General features: G+C 38.2%; 1 protein-coding gene across 1 annotated transcript; it reads right to left on the bottom strand.

Annotated features, from left to right (window-relative positions):
- Positions 1-11,799: 11,799 nt before the first annotated feature.
- Positions 11,800-12,536, bottom strand: LOC131320421 (small polypeptide DEVIL 11). The gene has a single exon (XM_058351121.1). The coding sequence runs from the start codon at positions 12,376-12,378 to the stop codon at positions 12,130-12,132; it is 249 nt and encodes an 82-aa protein (XP_058207104.1). The 5' UTR covers positions 12,379-12,536; the 3' UTR covers positions 11,800-12,129.
- Positions 12,537-18,554: the final 6,018 nt, after the last annotated feature.

The following is an 18,554-nucleotide window of genomic DNA, read 5'->3' on the forward strand; positions in this document are numbered from 1 at the left end:
CCCCCTCTCCGTTAATTGGACGTTAAAAACGGATGGAAAAGGTTATTTCTCTCTCCACCCACTACTAAAACTAAACTAAACTCCCAACCAAACAAAACCGATGTTATTGTACTATATTTTTTACAATACCTATACTACCCTCACCAAACTCTTTACCCCTCTTATTTATAAAATATAAAATACAAAAATCACTACACTTTGTACCTGTTTCATTTTGAGATTTTGTCCTTATTTAAAAGGATTCACATTTGTTAATCTTCTATCAAATTTTTGTGAATTATTAGTTCGTCTTGATAAGAGGAATTGAAAAAGTAAAAAATTAAGATTTTTTCCAAATATTTTGAGAAATTCAATATTTTGGGTAAAAATAATAATTTTGTACTATTTTAATTCCTCTTGTTGAGATAAGCCAATAATCCACAAAAATTTAACGCAAAACTTGCAAATACGAAAAAATTCAAATATGAACAAAAATCAAAAAGCCTAAAAATCCTACAAACAAACCCCGTAAAAATCAAAAAGCCTAAAAATTCCACTAACAAGCCCGTACCCTCCATTGCCAATAGTTTGTTTTTTGGTTTTTACGGGATTTGTTTGTGAAATTTTTAGGCTTTTTAGTTTTTGTTCATATTCGAATTTTTTTCATGCGGATCTGTTTGTGGGATTTTTAGGCTTTTTTTATTTTTGTCCATATTTGAATTTTTTTTGTATTTACTAGTTTTGTGTTAATTTTTGTGGATCATTGGTTTGTCTCAACGAGAGGAATCAAAATTGTTACTTTTATCCAAAATATTTCTCAAAATATTTGGTAAAAGTTTTAATTTTTTACTTTTTCAATTCCTCTTATCAGGACGAACGAATAATTCAAAAAAGTTTGATAGAAAATTAGCAAATGTGAAACCTTTTAAATAAGAACAAAATCTCAAAGTGAAACGGGTACAAAGTGTAGTGATTTTTGTATTTTATATTTTATAAATAAGAGGGGTAAAGAGTTTGGTGAGGGTAGTATAGGTATTGTAAAAAATATAGTACAATGACAATGGTTTTGTTTGGTTGGGAATTTAGTTTAGTTTTAGTAGTGGGTGGAGAGAGAAATAATCTTTTCCATCCGTTTTTAACGTTCAATTAACGGAGAGGGGGGTCCCTTGGTATTTTCAGGTAAAGGAGGGGAGGGCAGTGTTATTTCAGAAACCTCAGGGGAGGTTTCTGTTCGTGTCAGAAACCTCAGGGGAGGTCAGTGAAATTTGCCCAAATCTAATTTATATGTGTTGAGGGTTTAATCATCAAAGTTAACGCTGATAGTACGTGCTATTTCAACAGCAAGGGAGGTATATGTACAATAATTTGTAAAGTAAGGGAGATGGTTGAGGTTCAGTGTGTGTACACACACGTATATCGGGACTGTTCAAGAGACACCTAAAAAAACACTCCAAATCTCAATCTCATAGTTCCCAATCAAATTTTTATGATCCGAACCGTTCAATGTGTGCAGAATGTGATTTTAAGGGTGTCCGCGAAAAAATTAGCAAAAAAAATGATCAGGAAAGACTTTATTTGAGCAGTTTTTATTTGAACCGTTCAATAAAAAACTGTTCAAAACTGTTCGGATCAAGCCCTTCCAGGTCATTTTTTTTGCTGATTTCTCGCGGGTACCCTTAAAATTACGTTCTGATCACATTGAGCGGCTCGGATCATCAAAATTTGATATGGAACTATGAGGTGTTTTTTTTGGGTGTAGGGGCGATTCCCCTCATACAAAAGTTGATACAACTTTTGACACAAAAATTTGGTGAGACATATTTTGGAGCCCCACACAAATGATCGGAGCCGTTCCATTCGTTTTAAACATATTTTTAAGGGTTTTCGTAAAAAATTAACTCATTCAGATATTGTAAGTGCTTAATTGTGTATATATATACATATACACACACACGCACACTCACTCCGCTTCTTATGCGGACACCCTTAGCCAACCAAAATGCGGACGCGCATGCCAGCCGTTGGATTGTGTTCTGAATGGTCAGAATCCGCGGACCATTCAAAACACAATCCAACAGCTGTGGCTGAACATCCGCATTTAACTTGTTGGAGAACGCTTTTACCTGAAGTTGTGTGTGTGTGTCTATATATATATATATATATTATATACATTTTTTACACCTATAATTTGTCCAAGGGAAAAGTGGGGCCACAAACACACCTTCATGTGAAATGGACCCTTGAATATTAGCCATGCATGTGATCAATAGGCCAGAGGAGGACAGACCAATTTTTCTAGTTATCGATGGGACAAGGAGGAAATTAGCATAACAAGTGAAAATTGTTATGCTAATTTACTGTGAAATCAGTGTGAAATCAGTTTGAATTCATGTGCAATTCATAAAAGGTACTCCGCAACACATTACTTTACTGTGAAATCAGGTCCTGATGTGTCATGTGTGAGTCTGTGACCTCAACTCCTCAAGATATATTTTGTGAAGGTTTCACAAATGAGAAAATCTTTTTTACGGTTCCGCCCTCCGCTGTGAATAGTTATTTATAGTTATTTATGATGGTCTGAATGTTAATAAAAAAAATTCAAAAAAATGTTAAACTTTTCTTTAAAAAAATTTCATTAAAATATGTACCGTCCAAAATACTTTTGGACGATCACAATTAATTACGGCCGTAAAGAAGCCGTTAATTAAGTTTTTGTCTTTCACACTTGTGTATGAGCGATTGAGAGGAATTAAAAAAGCATGTCCTAGACCCGGTGAATAATTTCTCTTTGGGTGTGTCAATGATGCGGCCATTGACCAAATGTAGACCATGTGGCTCAGGCAGTCGGGCTTTCTTGAAGCAGTTGAGGATTTGGTTCCTAAAATAATTGTTGGGTCTAGGGTCTAGTGTGAAATCTAACCTACAACTTTTATTTTGTTTGTCAATTGTGGGCTAACAACAAGACATCAGGCCACACATCTTCCTTTTGACCGTGTCTAATTATTTTTTGAGTAAATTTCATAGACCCCCTCCTGAGACTTTTCTTAATGACATATACTCCCCTCATATATAAGAAATGACAACGAACTTCTTATGGTTTATATGTGTAATAATAATAATAAAAGACTATCAACTCGTACTTGTTTGGAATCAAAATATATTTTCTTCCCACTTGTTTGGAATCAAAATATATTTTCTTCCCACATTTTTTGGTCATAAGATATACATCAGCGGGGTGTTAGTATGTTAGTCAACAAGAGGGATTCAAAGGCTATTCATAGCCCTGAACCCCAAACCTGCTCCACGTGGGACTCGAACTCAGGTCACCACTGGAGAGAGAAATAAAACAATCAACTTGATAAGTTTGGTTTCTCTTTCTAAGTTCAGTATCTGAAACTCGTTCCTCTTAACTTTTTGGGTTTTTTATTCTTGTTTTGCTTTTATTCAAAAAAAATTCGTATTTGTGAGTTTTACGCCAAACTTTTACTGATTTTTGATTCGTTTCAATGAGAGAAATGGTAAATTAAATTTTTTTTATTTTTATCCAAATATTTTAAAAATATCCAAGATAAAGCCCCAAAACAAGTTATGGCATAAACAACTTCAAAAATTAATAGGAGTACTATGAGTCAATAGCCATTCAGAATGGCTTGAGTGACAGTTGCCCAAGAACGTGGGTGAAGATTGAGCCTTGTACAAATGCGGTTATATTGCAGTTGGGCTTTCCATGAAGTACGAATTCAGGGTCCATTTTCATGTAAAAATACAATTGGAGGGAACATTTACATGATATTTGACGAGAGACAAGGTACACAACTTTTTACTTTCTCCACTTTATATGTATAGATAAAGATATAGACATAGACATAGATATAGATAACAAGTGTACCTCAAAAAGAAAGTACAGTAGCATTGGAAAATTCAGGTGATTTTTCCACTTTTATCTTAGAAAAAGGAAATTTCTGCCTTGTTTTGATGGAGATTTGAAATTTTTTGAGTTTGGTTTTTAGGGTAATAATTGAGGAGAAAAATTATGGTAATAATTATAGATATGAATAATGAGTGAAGAGAGATACGAAGATAAATGAGAATAACGATTGAAGATGGAGATAATGAGTAGAGAAAGAAATGAGAGTAATATTGAAAATAGATGTAATGAATATTTTTGGAGTTGAAATTTTTTTTTTTTTCCAGAAAGCCATCCAAAGCATCATTTGTTCAGTTTTTTTTTTTTTTTTGTTACAGCTTTACAAGGCTATTTGTAACCCACATTGCAATTATTTCCGCATCTCGGGGACTGGGAGAATGAATAATTTATTGACAAATATTTTTTGAATTCTTTTTGGAAATTGATTTTCACACTTTATTTTTTATTGATGACGCTCTAATTTTAACGTGAAATTACTAATAACTTCATGAGCAAAGTGAAGCGCCATCGATAAAAAGTGGAGCGCGAATATCAATTTTCCTTTTTTTTTTGGTGCTTTTAGGCCCCATTTCAGAACTCGTTTTAAGTACTTATTTTTTAAAAAGGCAATTTGAAGCTCAAAAATAATATACTAATGCAAATAATTTTTCTAGCAATATGGATCTTGTTTGATAGATCTCATTGAGATCTTTTGAACAGTACAAAAAATTGAAAAACTATCTTTCATTTATATTATTTTTTAGTTTGAAATTGTGAAATAAATACTTATTTTTTAAGAAGGTGTCGTGGAACGGGTTCTAAATGGCCTAGTTCCATCTTTGCCAGATCTCCAATTCAACTGAAATTAACCAGAAATCCAACATAGAAAGCTACCTGAGTTCATTAAAAAATTGTCGGAATATGCAAATCTTGCCAGAATAAAAAATAAAAAAAAAAACCATTCAAAAAATGACCGTTCAACGACTTTTTTTTATTTCTCAAATTCTACTATAAATGTTAAAGTGGGTAAAAATTACTCACTGCCAATTTTGTTGTTGTTCTCCTTCACTCTCCAAATCAAAAAATTAATCTACCAATTATGAAAAAGGTAGGTAGTTGAAAATGGCTATAGCCGTTTTACATTTACCATTGGACTTCATGCATGTTTCTATTTTGCCTCTTCATGTTTCTATTGGAGTAGTATTGTACTGGAGAAGCCAAAACACAAGACCAAACTTTGTCCTCCAGTTGAGTTTTGCAATGGCGGCTATAATGTTGGCATCGCGTAAGAAACTGCCTGCCTAATTACCAAGACCTCGCAACTCGGTTGGTTTGGTGACTTTCTCCCAACCCAACCCAGAGCATGGAATGTTTTTTCCCCTCCGTGACCTGTTGGCTTTATCAATTAATAGCCTTGTGGCCCTTGTGGACCGCTTGGACAACTTTACTCTTCCAACCCGCAAGTTTAAGGTGAATTTTATCCATGACATATTTGAAATCAGCTTTCTTAGGTCTTCCATCCAAGATGGGACAACCAAGATAATCACCAAAATAATGGGCTATGTGGGCATTAGAAAAATGTTAGCCATGTCCACTCTATCAGCCTCACCAATGTTTTTGGTAAATGTAATTTTGGACGGGTAAATTGAGTAGGAGGACATAGTCTAGGTGTTTATGCCACAATTAGTCCATCAACTTTTTCCTTTATAGTCTCGAGGACAATTGGCACTCGGTCTCTCAAAAATATACCCTTTGGAAGTCGCCAGGCGTTGACCGGCGTATCTGTTCATTTTTTGTGTATCTGTTGATTTTTTAATTTTTTTAAATTTTGACCATTGACCGGCGATTACTGGTGTATCTGTTCATTTTTGTTGTATCTGTTAATTTTTTATTTTTACCTCCACCACTTCTACCACCACCACCACGACGCCACCACCACTGCCACCATGCCACCACAACCTCCACTTCCACCACCACTTCTACCACCACTCCATTACCACCACGCCACCACCACCGTCACCACTCAACCACCACTTCCACCATCACCACCACCATGCCACCAAACCCTCCATTTCCACCACCACCACGCTACCACCTCCACCACTCAACCACCACCACTACGACGCCACCACCACCGCCACCATGCCACCACAATTTCCACTTCCACCACCACTTCTACCACAACTCCATCACCACCACGCCACCACATCCACCTCCACCACCACCATGCCGCCACAACCTCCACTTCCACCACCACCACCACCATGCCACCACAACCTCCACTTCCACCACCACCTCTACCACCACTCCATCACCACCATGCCACCACCTCCACCTCCACCACCACTACGACGCCGCCGCCGCCACCACAACCTCCACTTCCGCTTCCACCACCACCATGCCACCACTCCATTACCACCACGCCACCACCTTCACCACTCAACCACCACTTTCACCACCACGACGCCGCCGCCACCATGCCATCACCACCACCACTTCCACCACCATGCCACCACAACCTCCACTTCCACCACCACTCCATCACCACCATGCCACCACCTGCACCACCACTACGACGCCGCTGCCACCACCACCATGCCACCACGACCTCCGCTTCCACCACCACCACCTTCACCACTCAACCACCACCATGCCACCACAACCTCCACCACCACCACTACCACCACTTCCACAATCAGATACAGATATACCAGATACAGATACGCCAAAACAGATACAATAGATATACCACAACAGATACACCAACACAAAACAGAGGTTGACGGTAGATGTACCAAAACAGATACAAATATACCAAATATACCAACAATATCTGCTGGGGTTTGCTCCAGCTTCTCTCTTGCAAAATTGGAGAGAGAAACATGTTTTTCGTTTATTTTTGGACGGAGGTTGAAGGTAGGAGTTTAATTGATGAGTGTTTTTATTACGTCAAACGTTTATATGATATTTCGTTAGAGTCAGGTGTCTATGTCTACCACCACCACGACCATGTCTACCACCACCACTCCACAGCCACCGCCACAACAAAGTTTTTTTTTTCTTAAAACAAAACAGATACAGATATACCCGATACAGATACACCAAAACAGATGTAATAGATATACCGCAATAGATACACCAACACAAAACAGATACAGTTATATTAATAGCAGGTGTACCAAAATAGATACAAATATACCAACAATAGATACACAAAAATAGATATAAATATACCAAAACACATACACCAACACAACACAACACAAACAGATACAGATACAGATATACCAATACACCAAAACAGATACACCAAAATAAAATAGATACAGATATATCAACATCAGATATACCAAAACAGATCCACAACCTCCACTTCCACCACAACCTCCACTTAAAATACAAATATATCAACAGATACACCAAAAATGAATAGATACACCGGTCAAAGTCAACGCCGGTCAACGGTCAAAAAAATAAAAATGAACAGATACACCAAAAATGAATAGATACACCGGTCAACGTCAATGCCAATCAATGGTCAAAAAAAAAAAAACCAACAGATATACCAAAAGTGAATAGATACACCAGTCAACGCCGGTCAACGGTCAAAATAAAAAAAATAAAAAGAAGAGGAAATTTTTGTGTTAGCCAAACAAAGCCCTTGTCTCATTAAAGTCAATTTAAATGAAAAAAGACATTTTTTTTTGTGTTAGCCAAACAAGACCATTGTCTCATTAAAGGCAATTTAATCTTTTCACGGAGCTTAAACTCTAAAACATTTCAGAAATCCTATTGGTACCGACGGTACCCATAGGGAAAATGCACCGACGGCCACCGGACGGCCGTCTCCGGTCACCGGACGGCCGATCCGAGCCGTCCAAAAATTTTAAAAAATAAAACCGAGTGGCCTTACGCGAGAATCAATGGCATCCGAGGTGTGTAGGGTACTTGATCCGAGTACCCCTTTTTCGTGTATATACACGTATATACAAATATACACGAAAAATGGGTGCTCGGATCAAGTACCCTACACACCTCGGATGCCATTGATTCTCGCGTGAGGCCACTCGGTTTTATTTTTTAAAATTTTTGGACGGCTCGGATCGGCCGTCCGGTGACCGGAGACCGCCGTCCGGTGGCCGTCGGTGCATTTTCCCTATGGGTACCGTCGGTACCCATAGCAGTACTCAAAACATTTTCATTAATGGACTTTAAATATCACTGGAACTTAAGCTAGACTAAATCTGCTTTGGGACCTCTTCTTTTGGACTTTAGACCAATTTGTTGATTTTGGATTTGGTGGTGCTAATGCGCTACGCTGCCCAAATTGTATACAAATATCCGAAAGGATATCATGAATTACATGGCAGTTATTTCTAGTGGCTTTCCCAAATAACACAATACCATCCGCGAAGAGGCAATGAGACAGATAGGGACCCTATTAGCAACTTTGATATGTTTCCATGATTTGTCCTGGACCCAAACCTACCCCTTCTATTTTATACTCCAGTTCTAAGGATTTCTTTAATTGTCCTACCATATTGGATCACCCCCAGAAAATTGAAGATACTTTACTATCAAATTAAATATTTTATGGTACTTGATGAAGCGGTTTTTGGTCACATCCGGAAGAGGGGTACCTCAACCGTCCATCTAGTCCTTCAGCGGATGAAACGGCTTCCTGCATGCTCGATTAACGACCTGCAATACAAAATAGAAAAGCTATGGGCACCGGCGTGGCTGTCGCCATCACCCCTCCGATGCCTAAGTCAGTCGATCTGCTTTTAGAAGAGAGTATGGTGTGATCTTTATATAGGCATCTTTGAGAGGAATCCCTTGGGACCGGGACTCTTAAGTCTCATCCGTTCATGGCGGGAATAGATAGGTGTCGGAGTGTCCTCCTCATCTTAGGACTCCCCTGACCCTTATCAGGCTTGAGAAGTCCCTTCACCTTTGGACTCTGCGATTGTTATCAAGGTAAAGAGTCTTTACGGTGCTGGGACCTCTTGGGCTTATCCGTACTTGACTGAAATAGGATGTAGTGTCCTCCTTACCTTGGACTTCTTTGGTCCTTATCAGTTTTAGGACTTCTCCATGGTGGATGAATCTTTGTGGTTATCCTCTAAGACTCGCGGCCTAATCTCTTCTGATGAGATAAGGTTCTGGTTGTTCTATGAGTCCCATAGGCTGTATGAACTTCTGATGTGGAGTGTTTTATAAGTCTCTGGCTGCAAGTTTGTCATATTTGTCAAGCTCGCCTGGTGAACTGAGCTCGGTATCTTTCTATGAGCTGTGCTCGTGAGCTAGCCTCCATCCTTGGACTGGTTTAATAGAGGCTAGCTATTATAGGCCAGATTCCATGTTCTTGGAACTCTAGCTTGAGCCCTTTGGGTTGTGCTCATGAGCTCTTTGGTTTGAGCTGACCTTTGCCCTTGGGCTGGTCCACTGAGCTCAGTTCTTCAAACTAAGCTCCATGTCGCTAGGACCCCTACATGGCCCTTCGTTTTGAGCTAGGCATCCTGGTCTGGACTGACCTTGGGAGGTTATTTTATACTTATCAGTACTATTTATGGTTTCCAAAGACTTCCTCTTTCCAAAGAACAGTCAGATTAAACATATCCAAAATTCAGCTACAGAGAACCTTTTTGTTTTTTTTGGGTACAACGGAATTTATCTACAATATCAGCTATTATTTTTTACTGGACAAAATTGTCCGTTTGCATTCACCGGTTTCAGACACAGTTGCTCTTATGCTTAAATGACAGCTGAGTTTGGATTTAAATGATAACCTCAGGAATTAGCAATTATTCAGTTTCAGAGTAGCTTCAAATTTCAGAAATATTTGAAATTACTTATTCCAATAAGCCGATTTTTGATGATTTCATTCAGGAACCAAAATTTTAAAAGTATGCAGTTTGATTAAACTCTCAATAATTTCAGAATTGGGGAATAGTATTTTGTTATATTATGCTCATTACTACTACTTTGTCGGAGTCATGAAATGTGAGATTACTGGATAGCGGATCATATATTGGGGCATTCAGAGAGAGGTCCAAAACGCCCTTAAATGAGAAAGGAGGTCAAAGTGGTCCCTCGAGTAGTCAAAATGCCTGAAGGAATTAGGATAAAATTAAAATTGACATTTCACTGGGACTCACATGGCAAGTCGAGCTCAATTACTTCTCCAGCTATCTCAGGCAATCAGACAATTTGCAGTGACAGCATACAAGTGGGAGCTTTACATCTCCTCCTCCAAAAATTCCACACACATCCAAGATATATATATCATAACAAACGTGTTTCTCTCATCTTCTTCTTCCTTTTATCCAACATTATTTCATTAGTGTTTGTATTGATGTTCGATTCGTTTGATTTTTCACGTATGAAAGACGGGATGACGCGATCCATATAGACAATTTGAACAACTTTTTTCGCATGAGATAAGATCCATCGATGAGCAGACCTACTCTGCTCCAAGCACAACGGCCCTATTGATTCAATTTATGCACATAAAGACATATTGGAAATAGCTCCTCCAAGTAACTGTCATGTATTGTTGATGGAACTATCCTGAAGTGTCAAGTGTTGATTTCGCAGCAAACTCTAAACCAACTTTGTTTGTTTTGGAGTCTCAAACCTCTAGGCACAGTATCCAATAAATATTTTTCATCTCTCTCTCTCTACTTATTACTCTAAAAAATCCCCTTTAAAATCCAAATCGAATAGGACCTTTATGTTAGTATAAGAAAAACATTAGAATTATCCGAAAACCTTCGAAGACAATCCAGAAGCAGAGATGTTTCACGAGCAAACTAAATTTTGGATTGTTAGAAAAACATCCGAGGTCTCCAATTATATGATAAAGAAAGAAAAGTTAGTTTGGTTCATTATAATCTTATGCTTTAAGAAAATGAGAAAAATTCCATTTCACAGGGACTACGGAGTATATGACATCCTTTTTTGATTAAAGGATTTTATTTGTGCTCCATACCTCGTACATACATATACATGGGAAAAAAAACACCTTGTTTGGTTCAACTTTTTGAAAGTTATTTTTGATATAATGAGTGAAGAGAGATTAAAAAAATGTATTTAAAAACGTGTAAAAAAAATGAAAATGAGACGAGAGTTGAATCAAATAAAATGATTATCATTGGTACTTCTGTAGTTATTGCAGAGAAATAATGGCAGATGATGGCATCTCTGATGACCCTTTAGAGCATCTCCAATCCATACAAAATAGAGGATGGATGTAACACATTGAGGGGAGATTTTGTAATTTATTCCACTTTTTCTTCACTTTTTCTACTTTTTGGGAGAATCTTTGAGGGACCCACCGTCCTTTTTAGAGTTTGGTCCTCCAAAAGTAAATTTGGTCCTCTAAAAATGGAGGACCAAAAGTAAATTTGGAGTACAAATTTCCTCCAAACTCTAAAAAGGACGGTGGGTCTCTCAAAAATTCTCCCAAAAAAATACAAAAAGTGAAAAAAAAGTGGAATAAATTACAAAATCTCCCCTCAATGTGTTACATCCATCCTCTATTTTGTATGAATTGGAGATGCTCTTAGGCCTCCGAGGAGTCTCCTCTGACTCTCTCCCACGTTGATCCATCAAACTGAGACTTAAATATCCTATTCAATATTTTAACATCTGTGATTCAACATAAAATTCATATACTGTATGCAGTAAAATATGATTAAAATAACCATCTGTGTGTCAGCCAAGCATACTGGATCAACAGAAGAAGAGTGCTTCTCCTGCCATGGCTGAACGGAATCTCTCCCTCTAGCCTCTAGACGCTTACGCAGAGAGAGAGAGAGACCCATCACTTCAATGATCAAGAGCAACAAAACCCAGAAACAGAAACAGATGAAATCGACCACATATAAGTTTTCATCAATAAAGAGAGAGTTTCAAAAATCCCTAATTGCAATATCAATTTCTCTCTACTCGGTTCTGAGTATATTAAATGAACAGCGATGGTAACATTAAAAACCCTCGTCTACTCATGGAAACACCGGATCCAAAAAAAAAAATTACAAATTACAAATAAAACGAGTCGGGGAGAAGAAGAAAAAAAAAACCAAATATGTACATGTTTATGTCATACCCAAATGGAAAAGCAAAAACCAGGGCTTCTAATTTCGGAAGACCAAATTAAAACCCATGAACTTTGATTGGGGCTTTTCCACACACACACACACACTCTCTCTCTCTCTCTTCCCCCCCCCCCCCCCCCCCCCTCAAGAATCTCCATAATCACGCCAGCAGATGAGCATAGTGACACAACGCCTCATGATGTAGAACCTGGCCCTCTGTTCCTTCACGAGCCTAGTGCACTTCCTAGTGAACGTACACCTCAATCTCCGCGACGAATTCTTCGAAATTGAAGAGCGAGAAGTAGTACTACTCCTCGATCCTTCCTTCTTCGACATCTTCCATTTCTCGTCGAAATACAACTGCGGCGGTAAAGTGGTAGTGGCAGAGGCCATGGCAAATAGATCTCTGTTTTCGTTGATCTCTCTCTCTCTCTCTCTCTCTCTCTCTCTCTCCTTCGTGGATTTTGCTGCGACTGTGGAGATTGGTGATCGTGAAGGTGGGTGGTGATGAGAGGGTGAGGGGCAGAGCTGGAGTGGGGAGAGATGAGTGATTAACCGGGGTTAGTATTTATACCGGCGTGGAGGTGAAGAGGAGAGGAGAATAGGATTGGGGGTTGTGGCAGGGGGTATCACCCGAGTCTGATCTAGTGATCTCTTAAAACTCATGTGTGCTTATGTGCCACGAGATTATTCGGTCATTGAATTGTGTGATTCTTTTTATGTTTGAAAAGTGTATTTATTAATTAAAATAAATATATTTTGAATTTATTTTTTAAGTTACAAGTGATGTATTATAAAAGAATGACATGTTTTGTAAATGGAGAAATAAATATTCAAAATATAAGAACTTAAATGAAACGAAACTTAAATTCAACGGTCAAAAAATTTCTTGGTACATAGGCACAAGAATTTTCGGCAAGGATCCTGCCTCATCACCTGGGGCCTTCTTTGCCTCGAAAGGCTTTTGTTTTTTTCTTCACTATTAATTTCACAACAAAAAGAAAATGAATACATACACGACTGGTTAATGATTTCTTTTTCAGAGGATAGAATATTAGGGGTTAATGGTTATACAACTCTCTTTTTTTTTTTTTGGTTTAGACGGTTTAGGTGTTCGGACGAACTTACGTACACCTCAATTAATTCTTTTTTCGGTCTAGTCAAAGGCAAATGGGCTGTTTGATAAAACTGAAAACTGAAATTGAAAGCCGAAAAATTAAGTATTGAATGCTGAATTTTTTAAGCTGAAAAGCTGTTTGATAAATATATTAAGTACTGAATTAAAAAAATGATGAATTAATTTTGTTCCAATTCTCTTTTAATTTACTAACAGTCATAATATACTTATGGTAATGGTGGAAGAGCGGTGGTGGTGGTGGTGGTGGTGGAGTGGTGTGGTGTGATGGAGTGGTACGTGGTGGTGGTGGTGGTGGTGGTGTAGTGATGGTAGTGGTGGTGGAGTGGTGGTGATGGTGGTGGAGTGGTGGTGGAGTGGTGGTGGTGGTGGTAGAGCGGGTGGTGATGGTTGTGTAGTGTAGTGGTGGTGGTGGAGTGGTGATGTGGTGGTGGTGGTGTAGGTGGTGCAGCGGTGGTGGTAGGAGCGGTGGTGGTGGTAGTGTAGTGGTGGTGGTGGTGGTGGTATAATGGTTGAATATAAGTACATAAAAATTCAGTCAGAATTAAGTAACTCAAAGCTACTTAATTTTTTTTAACTTTTGAGCCTATATTTTAAGTGGTACTTAATTTGTTAAGCAATGTAAAATGTAGTTATCAAACCTACTGAATCGCTTATTACTTAATTGATTCAGTTTTAAGTGCTGAATTTAGGTTATCAAACAAGCCCAAAGTCATCCACACCGATACTAGGAAATTCAGAAAAAGTTATTTTTCTGCGGTCTGACCCCAAAAATTGAACCCTAATCAATTGTATAAAGAGTAAATCCACCAATCAATCGAACTGAGCCTTAGGTTACTGGCTATTAGGGGCCGAACCCGAACCCGACACGACATGTCGGGTATCGATTTTTTTTGGCCCCGAACCCGAACCGAACGAGTGAGAATAACCATCCACATGCCCGATTTTTTTGGTCGGGTCAGGTCCGACCAAAACCGAAGTAATCTATATGAATTGGTCGGTTTGGGTCGGGTAAGAAAAACAGCACCCCGAGCCTCAAACCGAAAACTGATTTTTTTCAAATAATGTACCTGTATCCGACCGAACCACATGTTCGGCCCCGCCCGAAATCCTTTGGGTCGGGTCCGTCGGGCCATGGGTTTTTTGCACCCCCCTACTGGCAATACACTTCTCCAATACCAAAATTACCATCCTTTTTATGTAGTAGTATGTTATTTGGATGGCATGGGTTTTTGGATCAGGAAAAATCTACTAGTACTATTAGGGAAAAACTCCAATACACACTTCGTATAAATAAGATCTTGTTCGTTTTGGATTTTGAAAAAGGTTTGTAGAGACCTGTAAATTCATAAAATTGATTTAAATGTTTTATAAAGAATAAAAGGAGAAAATTGATTTGAAATATCGAGAATTGGGGCTAATGTGATAAGGTGTTGCAATGGAGGGGTGAAAGTGTGATGTGTGTGTAGTGTGTATATTGTGAGGGTGTAGGTAGGGGTGCAATCGAGCCGAGCCGAGCCGAGTTTCGGCATGTTCGGGCTCGGCTCGCCTCAAAAACAATGAGCTCGAGCTCGGCTCGAGCTCGTGACGAGCTGCAGAACTCGAGCTCGAGCTCGGCTCGATAGGTATTTTCGGAGCTCGAGCTCGGCTCGTTCGGCTCGTTTATGAAACAAATATATATAAATATATATATAAATAAATATAAATATGTAAAAATATATATATATATAAATATATATATAAATATATTATATAATCGAGCTCGCGAGCCAATTCGAGCCGAGTTTCGACTAGCTCGAGCTCGGCTCGTTTATGAAACGAGCTCAGGACTCGAGCTCGAGCTCGGCTCGTTTTTGTCTTGAACCGAGCCGAGCCGAGCCGTTATCGAGCCGAGCTCCGAGCCGCTCGCGAGCGGCTCGGATCGTTTGCAGCCCTAGGTGTAGGGAATAACTTTCCCATTCTCCACTCTCCCGACTCCTCCCTCTCTCGGCTCTCATCTCTCACTCTCACTCTCACTCAAACTCCACCCAAATCACCCAAAATCCTTACAAACCAGCCTTTAATCCTTCACTCCTACGCGGATTGTGGCCCGTCCTTTGCTGGTTTGAGCTTGGTGGAGGCGTATTCCATTCGGTTTCAAAATTTGAGGCTAGAGCTTGGAAATTCTTTGAATTCGTTCTTCAATCTTTGAGGTAGGGAGTTCTAACTATCAATATATGTTTATGACTTGTTTTCTATTACTTGATTTGTGCCATTGATCGTGGTTGTTGTTGTTGATATCGTTGTTGTTGAGAAACCCATGAAAATCTGCAGAAAATCTGCTCGAACAGCCATTGTTATCGATACCTTAGCCTTTGTTATCGATACCTTTGTGTTTCAAAACCCAAAAAACCACTTGTTATCGATACCATTTGTCATTGTTATCGATACCCTTGCGTTTGGAACCATTTTTGACCAAATGGTATCGATACCTTTGTGTTAGGTATCGATACCTGTTGCTTATCTCCAGCATTTTCTGTTTTGCTTCGTACTTCACCGTTTTGAGTTCCAATCACTTTCAACCTATTCTAATACTTCCCGAACGATTCCTTAACTTGATTACTCGTACCCAATGACTTCGTTGAACGTATCTATGACCTTAATGCTCATTTGAACTTGATTTCACGAAAATCATTTTATAAATCAAAGTTGGATTTGAACGATACGAACGTGTTGATAAAAGGATTTTGAAACTTACGGACACGACGAGAACATTCAGGACATCCCGAATGGGTAAAGAGCCTGGCAAAGGACATCGGGGTCCTTTAATTGGCCCAGTATGAGCTATACGCTCGTAATTGATACTTCAGGACATCCCGAATGGGTAACGAGCCTGGCAGAGGACATTGGGGTCCTTTAATTGGCCCAGTAAGAGCTTCGGCTCATGACACGTGTATGAGACACATTTGACATATGGTGTTTTCAAAGTTTGTTCTGTAAGACACACGGTTGGTTTTGGAAACGAAAGGTTGATGTTGAATTGTTATTGTTGTTCTCCCATTGGATATTGTAACCGTTGTTCATCCTATGACCGTTTCTGCATTTCATCTGCATACATTGTTAGATTAGAACTTTTTACTGGGCTAGTGTTGCTCAAACCTTACACTATATTTCAGGTACTAACCTTGGGCAGTAGTTGCATGCTTGGAGTGCTTGAGCGTGGACACTCTTTTGAAAGCAAACATTGAAGAAGTTACTTAGCCATCTTTGTAAATCACTTTTTGGAAGATGTATTTGTAACTCCATTTGATACTTTTGTTGGTTTCAGAGCTGTTGAGCCAATGATGTACTTTTTGTAAACATTTGAACTTTAAAGTGTAATTTATGGAAATGGACTTGTTAAATCTTTTTTTTGGGATATCGTAAGGATAATTGTGAGGTTTTATTTATGAAAATCCTTTATCATTATGTTTAAAATCAAGGGTGTGACAAGGTTTTTTAGAGTAATGAGTGGAAATAGATAGATAGTGAAAATTTATTGGAGACTATGCTCAAGAGTTTTGAGTCTCCCAAACGAACATGGCCTAAATATGTTACACATATTTTGGACAAATATTATGCCTCTAAGGTCCTAATTGGATGGTGGATGAAGGAGGGGATGAAGTAATGAAGGGTTGATGTAACACTTTTGACTTGGTTTGGCAACAATTGACACCTGTACTAAATCAACCCCGTGCTAAATCATCCAAAGTCATTGATTTTATGGATGTGTTTCGACCAGTTATTAATTAAATCAACCACGTACTAAATCATCCAAAGTCACTGATTTTATGGATGTGTTTCGACCAGTTATTAATTAAATCAACCCCGTACTAAATCATCCAAAGTCACTGATTTTATGGATGTGTTTCGACCAGTTATTAATTAGTAAGGACAGATGAGGCTCTCTTTATCCCCCCTCCCCCCCCCCCCCCCCAACATTTCAACAACAAAATAACCTTTATCTGTCCATTTTATCCCTTATCCAAACAAATATCTTCCTTTTTTTAATTTCTCATTTAAACCAATTAATTTTTTATCCACCTTCATAAAAGTCAAATCAATGTAGGTCCACTCTCCATAAATAATACTCCATCCGTTTATATTCTTTTGTCCCTTTTGGTAGTCCGTACCACTTTTCAATTGATTATATCTTGCAATCTATAATGTTTTAAGTGATTTTGAAAAACATTGTTTAAAAGAGCTCATTGAGATCTATCAAACAATATTTATATTGTGTATAATCGCTATTACCAATTAAAAGTTATAATTAGTTTTTTAGCCGGTTAAGATAGGACGAGGGACAATAGGATGGGAACGGAGGGAGTACCACATACTATCTTATCCCATTTCATAAATAATGCCCCCAAAACTTATCTCGCATTTAATTGAGCCCTAAGTGGTAAATGTTATGCCTCTAAATGGTAAATGTTATGTCTCTCAATGGTTAAGGATGCATACGGTATGTAATGTTACGCCCATGTGATAAAATGTTACGCCTATTGGTAAAATATTACGCTCTCAATGGTAAATGTTACTTCTTTCAATGATAAATGTTATGAGTGCATATCGTACACTAGTTGTACACTGAAGCCAGTCCCGAGTATGGTACCTCGACCAACTATTAGCAGGGTGTCTGATTATAGCTACCAAACTCACGTGTAGGTTGGTTTTGTTTTTTGTTTTTTAATCCTAACGTATAGGTTGATTTCACAAAAATAACCAATGTACTATTGGCTTTGTTTGGTTAGTAGTTCAGTTTAGTTTAATTTTGGTAGTGGGTGGAGAGAGAAATAAGATAATGATTAAAAAGAGGGGTAATGATTGAAAAGAGATACAGAGAGATGAGAAAATAATAATTGAAAAAATAGGGTAATGATTGGAGAAAGAAGTAGGATAATGATTGAAAAATTAAACTAAAACTAAACTAAAATGAGTACCGAACAAACAAATTATAGTCTCATCTCGTTAATTAAAACCGTAAAATTCATATCCTCAATACAAAAAGCAATTCTATACCAAGGTAAAAAAAATAGTTTCATCTGACGTTATTAAACAAAGCATCGTAACATCTATCTATCATTTCAATAAAAACAGTTTGAGTTTATACTTTAAGAGATCGTATCTTTAATTTGTTAGACAAATATAACTTGATCATGAGAAGTTATAATGTAGGAGTTGCGAGAGTATCTATTAGGAGTAGACTTGGGTAACAGGTCGTGTCGGGTAGTGTCAGTCAGGTTCGTGTCACAAATCACCCAACCTGAACCTGACCCATTTAGAATTCGTGTTTCTCGAGTCGTGTCATTTTCGTGTTTCGTGTCAGAAATGCTCAACCCTAACCTGTTAACTTCGTGTCCTGTTCATATCGTGTTATCGTGTCTGTTGCCTAACTCTATATAGAATTACAGCTACA

Source organism: Rhododendron vialii, chromosome 3a (assembly GCF_030253575.1).
Source record: "Rhododendron vialii isolate Sample 1 chromosome 3a, ASM3025357v1".
Lineage (NCBI taxonomy): Eukaryota > Viridiplantae > Streptophyta > Magnoliopsida > Ericales > Ericaceae > Rhododendron > Rhododendron vialii.

Bases quoted from the DNA above. Each gene is read 5' to 3' on its own strand.
- LOC131320421 (XM_058351121.1), bottom strand. From the start codon at position 12,378: ATGGCCTCTGCCACTACCACTTTACCGCCGCAGTTGTATTTCGACGAG.